At 37.9% G+C, this 8804-nt stretch overlaps 1 protein-coding gene across 1 annotated transcript in view; it reads right to left on the bottom strand.

The window, feature by feature from the left end:
• Positions 1-1185: 1185 nt before the first annotated feature.
• The window catches only part of POMP (proteasome maturation protein), a 47684-nt gene continuing 40065 nt past the window's right edge, over positions 1186-8804 (bottom strand). The window contains exons 2-6 of the mRNA XM_010005654.1: positions 7387-7484; positions 6403-6463; positions 4395-4496; positions 2438-2531; positions 1186-1703 (exon numbers count right to left, since the gene is read on the bottom strand). Coding sequence (XP_010003956.1) covers positions 1636-1703; positions 2438-2531; positions 4395-4496; positions 6403-6463; positions 7387-7484 — 423 coding nt within the window. The 3' untranslated portion in view covers positions 1186-1635. The remainder of the gene's footprint in view (positions 1704-2437; positions 2532-4394; positions 4497-6402; positions 6464-7386; positions 7485-8804) is intronic.

Genomic DNA, 8804 nt, shown 5'->3' with positions numbered 1-8804 from the left:
TGGTAGGAAGGCAGACCTGAAAATCCTAAAAATCCATGGCTTAATTCTCCCAGACCTGGCAAGGTTATCCCTCAGCCTTTCTGGCCTGAGGCTAGAGCAGTATAAGGCCGGCTGAACAAGTTTTCTTTTGCTTTATACAAACCCACCATGAAACTCACCAATTATAAACCAGCAGCCAATTCTGGTATCTAAGTAAGTGTATCAGCTCACACAGAGCCCAAGACAGCTATGGAAAACAAAACAGTGAGTAGGTTTATACTTGAATGTTCAGTGTATTGGTTCCATGTTTAACCTTACCGAGATGAAAAATACAAATAAAATAGCTTGTATTTCATAGCACAAACGTCTAATCTCTGCGACTCTCAAATTTTAAAAGCTTCACTTCTTAAAGGCAACAAGTTGAAGTATAAAACAAAAAAAAAGCCATGAGTGAAGTGTCTCATACCATGTCATCTCAATGTTTTTAATTTGCTGCATTGTTTTGCAATAGGTGAACATAACAGCACTGTAAAATGTATAGGACAGAAGCTAGAGGCTTTTGCCCACATGGGAAGGGAATCTGTGGCAGCTTTAAGCACACTGAAAATCACAAGAGATGTCTGGGATTGTGAAAAGATGTTTATAGCAACATTTCTAATGGCATTTTCTACAACAGAACACTAAGTGCACTTAGCATTTAACCAAATCATTAAAACCTGTGAATACAGACAGGGCCTGTCTTAGAAATTAGTTTTACACTCCTCACATATGACAAGATGACATCTTTTGAACTGTAGACTTTTTCTCCTAATATGCCACATCATACTAGCTGCTTTGCAGGATTTATATATGACACACGCCCACTTATAACATAAAAAAATATTTGCTACCACCCTGAATTTCATAATACACACCTCCACACACTAAAGTACACAAACATTTTTTCAGTGGCCTGTTACTTTATAAGATGTATTCAAGTATAGGTCTCTCATTCTCTCTTAACTAAGATCTGATTTTGGTAAACCCACAATAAATTATTTCTGCATTTGTCATCTAGTACCACTGTACCTTCATGTTCTCACTGCAGCAGTTTTATTAGGTACTGACATAATTAATTTAAAGATATTGCAAGAAAAAGGAACAACACTGTGTTGTGGATAAGAGATTCTTGATTTATGGTCAAATATATTTTGGAACGCAACAGCATTTATAGCAAACTTTTATTCAATAGTTTAAAAACTGTATGGAAATTTTCATGAACAGAATTACTCAATGGAAAATACCTTCTTTTCCCCCTTAAAAAGTTCTTCTGAAAGAACATCCTTTAAATGCATTTACCTACAGTAAGCAGTTTTAAAATGCACGTGTATTTCTGGATTTCTTGCATACATATATAGCATTTCCATAGTTAAGAAGCTATTGTCCTGAGCACTGTATGAAGAAACATTATTTAAACTACCTAGTTACAGGACATTTATGTAATTGACAACAAGCACAGAAATATTTATAGACTTTAAACATTTAATGTGCCTTTTCATCAAGGAAGGCAAATGATAACTATAGGACTGCTTAACACTTGAGTGTCAATTTAGTATCATGTATTTAGATCTGGAGTATAAAGACACACACAAAAAAATGCTTGTGGAGTACATGTTGTTACAATAAACCAAGCTTGTGTTCCATCATGATGTGTGGTTCTCCCATAACCTCACTCTGTGAAGGATCTGTAAAAAAAAAAAAAAGACAACCCCATGGGGCTTTACCAAGCTAAAAGAAAAAACAGTAACTATCCATATGACTTTTTGTGGGTTTTTTTAATTCTAATGCTTAGCACAACAGTTACTCGACTGGTTTTAGTTACCTAGATCCCTGGCTCTTTCCATTCTCCAAACCCACCTCAGAATAACTCTGTCTCCTTCCCTGCTCTGAACTACCAGCTAGAAAGAAAGACATTTTTTAAAACTATTTTCCAAGTTTATTCTATTCCACACATGCTGTCTGTCCATAGCTCCTCACACAACTGCAAACTGTTCATTTGGGGAAGCCTTCCTCTTTCCACATTACTTTGGTATCTGTCCTTCACCCTTTCACTCTTTCTAGTTATAGAACTTGTAAGAACTTTTTATCTTTGTAACCTCCACCTGTCAACAGTTGCACAAGTAGTTCAAAAGTTTCTGGGGAAACAGGCATACAATGTAAGTGCTTAATATTCTACTCCTTTAGAAACCCAGCCTACAAGTAAATACTGGCTTCCTCAATATTTCAGAGTAACTTCCACACAACTAGCAGATGAACCACAGTTATTTTCCATCCCCAAGTGCACCTTTGCCTTTAGGAATTCAATTTTTTCTTTGTATTTTGTGTGTTTAACCCTCTTACTCTGGGAAAGGCAAAAAGCTTCAGTTCCCAAATGATACCTTTCAATGTTTTCATAACATTCAAACCAGAATGTATTTACCATTAAGAATATCCTCAAAACCGATGCATTCATCATTTCCCCTCAGGGTATCCAGTGCTACGTTTGAGCTGTGAAGAAACGGGAGGCGCTGGACCTGTAAAGACAACAGTAGTTCAAGTCTCTGCAAGTCTGGCATTGAGGGCATTTATATTTAGATTTCTCAGTCTGAAGTGACTGAGACAAGTGACAGGCAAAGTCACTTCTTGCTTCCAAAACAATGATTAAATAAGAGAACTACTGACACACAGACAGCAGAACGTGCCTAGCACCACCATCTTTCATTGTTTCTGCCTCCACTTTCAAAAGAATAGCCCTTCACTAGATTCGTAGCTCTCACTGCAGCATAGCTACTACAGCAAATAGTGTAGTTGAAAACAAAAGAAAAAAGGTAGGTTTTTTTTCTCCTCTATTATCACATAAAGCTGGGGAGGCTCACTGCAACAAACACATCAACACCCTGAGGTCAGTATTGGGCAACTGACATACTGCAGGGTTTGGAAATCACATCCTAAGTTTCTTCCAGCTCTTAACACAAACCAGGAATGTAAGTGAAAGTGCTGTATCAATTTTCACATCCAAACAAAATCCTCCTTGCAATTAATCTAAGTCATAATTATTTCTTTCAACTTCACCAATTCTTAAGCTTCAAATCCACTCCCAGTTACTTTCAACCCACTCCTCTGTACGCTTCATCCACAGTATTGCAGAAAACTTTCAAGTTGTACACACAGATCCTAAATGTTCTGAGGATGGCAAACGTGCACCTAGAACAGCATTCACCACTAGCAGCAATACTCAGTTATACCATAAAAACATTTTACAACCATCATGTTTTCATGTAGCTATCTTATCTCTTTACACACAAAATATGTCAAAGATTTCCATAGTCACTGCTAGTATGATTATCAGATGTTCACATACACTATTCCAGTAAGTATTTTAGAAAAGTGAAATTAAACCACAAGAGAACATGCACATCTAACATGAAGCTGGGAATGAAAAACCTTCTCATCACCATACTTCCCCCACCCATTCCCCAAGAATACCTGTGGAGACACACTAGCAGGACATCGTCACCAGCTTCATTTTCTGCCATGAGCTAACATCAGTTAGGAAAAAGATTTCTCCCCACATGACAGCAGAGGTGAGATCAAGGGACATTTTCAAACACCCTGTCTGACTTTCACATCTTCAGGACCAGTAATTCCTGCCAAGTTTAATACAGCTCACTGGTTCAGTAGCAGCTGATCCACAGGAAAGGAGCATAAAATTGTTCCAACTCACTTGGAAAAGCAACTTTTATTAGCTTGACAACATTTCACAATCCAAAACAGTTTACTAGGACCAATGAGCTTTCTGTGTTTCCTAAGGGACAAAGTCAGCCTAGCGCCAGTTACTCTCCATTCCAGGAGCCAAGATGTAAAATGAGACAGACTCAGCTTCCCAATTAAGAGTTCAAACCTTTGGACTTCAGTCCCTGTAGACCTCCAAGAAAGGCTGTGGAACAATAGTAAGCATGTAGCAAATTCTCTGCTTCAGGTTTCATACCTCTAGAGGCACCTCCAAATCACTACCTGCTTTGGATCCTTATGCCTCTTTGCCCTACAGATGCAAAGATTCCTTCCCATGAGGGTCATATAATATAGAGAAGAGAGTACTAATATTAGGAATTAATACCAAATTCTTCCTGCTTTTCTCTGAAGACTTACAGGAAGCTAATCCACAGAAAACCTAGAGCCACTTCACCAAGTAACCAAAAAAAGAACAACAGCTGAAAGGCTTCAGCATATGGACTGTTCCAGAAACTATTAATAGCAATGTGTGGCTGGTTGGTTTTTTTTTTGAAAGAGTTTATTTTGGAAACATAAGGTATTTCAACTAAGAAAGGTGTCTCTCTGCAAACACGTTCCGAGATAAACATTATTTCAAGTTATACCAGTTGGATAAAAATGCCTACCTGTTTCACTGCTCTGAATTCCATCTGCAGCTTTAAAGGTGCATGGAGTCCTTGAATATTCCTCAGTGTGGCAAAGTTTGTCTTATCTTGATTTAACTGGAACTATCACAAAACAACATTGATCTTTATTTTAGAAAAAGTTACTTTCAAGTACAGCCATAGAAGAGATTTGTGACATTCTAATTAAATGAACACTCCTATTAAACATCCCCCATGTGGAATCTCAAATGTACATAAAAGAGAGTGATGCAGCAATATTTGTTTTATGAAAATGAAATTGGGTTTTGTTGGATTTTATTATAAATCAATAGTAGCAAGTCTGTATTGTTATTTTTGACAATCAGGACACGTAACACCACCAAGTGGTGTAGCTTTGCACTACTTTACACTACTACAATATTATCAGAATAAATAGGAAGCCAAATCTGGTTTAAAGGCAAAACACAAACTTGAAAGTGACAACTGATGTTACTGTTAGTCATCAAAGACTCTACTTGAAAACACTTTTAAATACTTCTGATCAATGAGAAAGACAGAACACCACATGTATGCTGTATGACTCTGAAAAGCAAAAGAAGGCTTGTATATTAGCCAACAGCAAGACAAAGAAGATCTACTTAATAGTGGGTTCTTTTAATCAAAAAAAAGCTGGCTCACAAACACTGAAGTACACAGAAGTAACTTATGTTTAACATTAAAACTAAGCTTAAGTAATCCAGTCTCAAATTTGGCTTTTATAGTAGCGACTACATGCCTGAAATATTGACACCATACAATATTGTAAAGTAAAACATAAAATACAATTATTTTATTTTAAAACCTGTACTCAGTCACCATGACAAAAGCCTACAAGAGTATAATCCCATTTGCCTCCTCCCAAACTTACAATTCTGGTCAGATAACATTTCTTTTATTTTAAAAAGGTAGGGGTCCTTATCTGGGTAGCAGAAAGATTTGTTTCCTACTGATGCTATCTGAATAACCTACCATTTATGGCAGTAAAAAACAATCACAGCTATCTCAGGCTAAGATCAGTCATTTCCCATTCAAATGCATATGAAAATAATTCTTAAATCAGCCATAAAACTACAAAAACTAACCAGATAACATGAAAAAAAAAAAAAAAAGGTTTCACATACTTCTTAGGGCAGCCCATTGTCTCTCTAAATTATTTCTGTTATTTTTTAAAATTATATTTTCTCTAGAATGCAATCTTCTAATTATACAAGTTTTATACTGTGAGAACAGAGATAAAAACTAATTTATAGCAGTCAGTTGTAAAAAACAATCAATTGACAAATAGCTATGAAACATTTATAGTATTCATAAATAAGCATTATCCTTTTAGCTCAAGACACCACCAGCATTGGCGTAATCAGAATACACTGTGTATTACATTCAGATCTTGTCATGCTGATTAGCTTAGCAACCTGGAATAGTCTATTCAAATGCTACCTTTGCTTCAGAGGCAGTTTGAGATTCAGTTCAACCAGCTGTTTAGCGAGGGCTGTCAGTCTAGTCTTCCTATGATTAGACCTGTGGTCCACACACCACTCTTAAGTGGCCGATCAGTGATGACTAAGCTAGACAAGGTTGCATACACTGAAAATTTCTAGATGGGATTAAGCGAAAATGAAGATTTATGGTAAACCTATAGTCAAAGTGGGAGGATCAGCATTCTACAAGTGTCACACACTTAGCTAGAGAGGCAACATGCACAAACAGCTTAACTTTTACATGACAAAACCTTAATAAGTAAATGCCTACCTGGAAGCCTGCTTACATACCTCAAGTGGAAAGTCACAAGTGGGAGGTTAACATTAAACAAAACTGCCAACCTTATTTGTATAAAGAAATGTTACTATGTTGTTGAACATCTTTTTTCTTTTAAAGACAATACCTTGCTCATTACTGGTTACCACACAAAACAGTCCAGGTAGCCACATTGTGAACTTAAACCTCCTAATTAGTCAGTAGTGAAGGTGGCCACATTTTATGTTATACTTACATTTTTTTCTGACAACTCCAGTGGGTGACTGGGTAACAATTCATTTTTCACACTTGTAAATCTAGAAATACAAGTAAAAAAAAACAAACAACTTCAAATTAACTGGAATCTTTCCCTGAAGACACATAAAATTCACCTGGATGCATTCCTGTGTGGCCTCCCTGGGTAATCCTGCTTTGGCAGGGGGGGTTGGACTAGAAGTCCTTTCCAAGTCCTAATATTCTTTAGTTCTATGAATATTGTTTTTAAGTTGCATCCAAAACTCATCCGGGGTAGAAACATCAACCCACAGACACGCACAATTAGCACAGTTTGAGCTACCAACAAAGAAAAAAAGCTTTACAGTGAAGCAGCAAAGACCATCCTTTGTTCTTTATGTTTGACAAAACAGAATTACAGTTTCTCTTCCTTTACACCCTTCAGAAATACAGAAAAATGTGAATACATGAAAACAGCACAGATATTACTATGTCCAAGCTACATGGTATTGGTCTTTAGACATCTCCAAGCTTTTGCAGCTGAACACTGCATATGCTTCCCCTTCCAACTCATAGTTGTATCACCTGTGTTTTAATATCCATTAACTTATTTTAGACTCATTACCCAAAATATGTAACAGTTTTCTGCTCATGCAAAATGGCAAAACTGAAACCCACTATTTTTTCTATATTATCTTTATCTTTTGTACTAATGCTGAAACTAACCATTTTCCCCAGTGCACACTCATATACTTGCATATTAAAACTAGCATATATTTAATAATTATTAATACTTTCCCATTCTCTTTTTCTACAGAGTAATATCACACAGGTAAAAGTCCATCAAAGACAAGCTGATTAAATACGTGCACTTCAGGCTACAAATTCTGCAATGCACCTTCCATGAACTTTCTTTTAAAAGTCCACATTTAACACATATTTTCTTCCTGTCTCTGAAGTTCAACACTGGATATGGCACAATTTCTCAAAGAAAAGCAAAGCGTACCCTCTGCGCAGAAGATCATGACCTTCAAATGGTCCTGAAGCTGAAAATTCTGTAATTGGGATACTGTCCTTCAACAGAGAAACAACACCTCTGGAATTCTGGAACAAAAAAGTGAGGATTACTTTAACAGAACCAGACCCCTTTTCCTTCTGTACAGGCCATTAGGCCAGGCAAGCAAAACAAAGTGTTTAAAGACTCCTTAAACTACACACATACGTACCCTAGACTTCAGAGCCTCTTTATAAAAAAAAACAACAAACAAACACCCAAAAAATCCCACCAAAACCAATAAAAAACAAACATGAAACCAACAAAAAAACGCCCAACAAAACCCCACAGCACCAAACACAGACCCCACATGAAATCAGAATTCTTGCAGAAAGCCTACTAACAGTTAAAGGTGCCAACGACACATTTTTTAGATCTTGCTGAAATGGTAAAACCTGCAATTATGCCTTGTTTATTCACACCCTGGGCTCCAAGGACAGAAAGGAAGAAGGCAAGTCATGATCAGCTGACAGGACAACACATGTTTGAGCATTCCTTCATTTACTTCAATACAGACATAAGCAAGGTCAAATTGATTTTATCCACAGTTTAAGGCTGCCACAAATAGGACAAGGTGCACTCAAGGTCTAGTTTGCCACTTAACTGCAAGACCAAAGGAAAAACAGTAACTTGAAGCAGATCAGAAAAACACACCTCCACAGACTTAATAACTAAAGACATCTTAACTCAGAACACTAATCTCATGTTAAACCTGCTTGATTTTACTGAACTGATTTTAGGATTGCTCACACAAATTACTCAACCAATAAGCCAATATATAAGAAATTATGGAAAGTGACAGCAATCATCTCTGGAAAGCAACAGTGATGAGCCATTTGGTACAGGAGTTTACTCCAGCTGCACTGTTGCATCCAACAGAAAAGTAATGTTTACAGATAAGGTCTTTGGTACTAACGTGTTGACTGTAAGTAACTTAACAGCTATTAGAAAATCCTAAAACACCTCTTACTGCATGTATATCAAAGCCTCAACCAACTAACATGCTCAACACTGGCCAGACCTTTCTGATATTGCTGTGAGAGCATTAGAGACTCGTTACCTGTAAGATGTGACAAGTGGGAAGATCAAAGTACAAGTCACCATGAGGAGAAAACCACTAAATACTCCCAGAAAAGAAGGCTCTCAAGTCACGCCGGTGCCCAGTCCGTCTCCGGAGCTGACACCAGAGCCGTGCACCGCGGGCCGGGGGCCCAGCCTCCCTCCGGGGGGCCAGGGATCCCCGGGGCCTCCCCGCTCTCCGCAGAAGGGCTTGAGCCGCAGCCCCGCACCCTCCGCTCCTTCCCGGCCCCGAGTGCCCCTCAGGACGCCCGGCGGACACGGGCCGCTGCGGGGGCAGCGAGGGCCGCCCC

Source organism: Chaetura pelagica, unplaced genomic scaffold (assembly GCF_000747805.2).
Source record: "Chaetura pelagica isolate M959 unplaced genomic scaffold, ChaPel_1.0 scaffold269, whole genome shotgun sequence".
Taxonomy (NCBI): Eukaryota; Metazoa; Chordata; class Aves; order Apodiformes; family Apodidae; genus Chaetura; species Chaetura pelagica.
The sequence above is the reverse complement of the archived record's forward strand: the minus strand, read 5'-3'. Positions and strand labels throughout refer to the sequence as shown.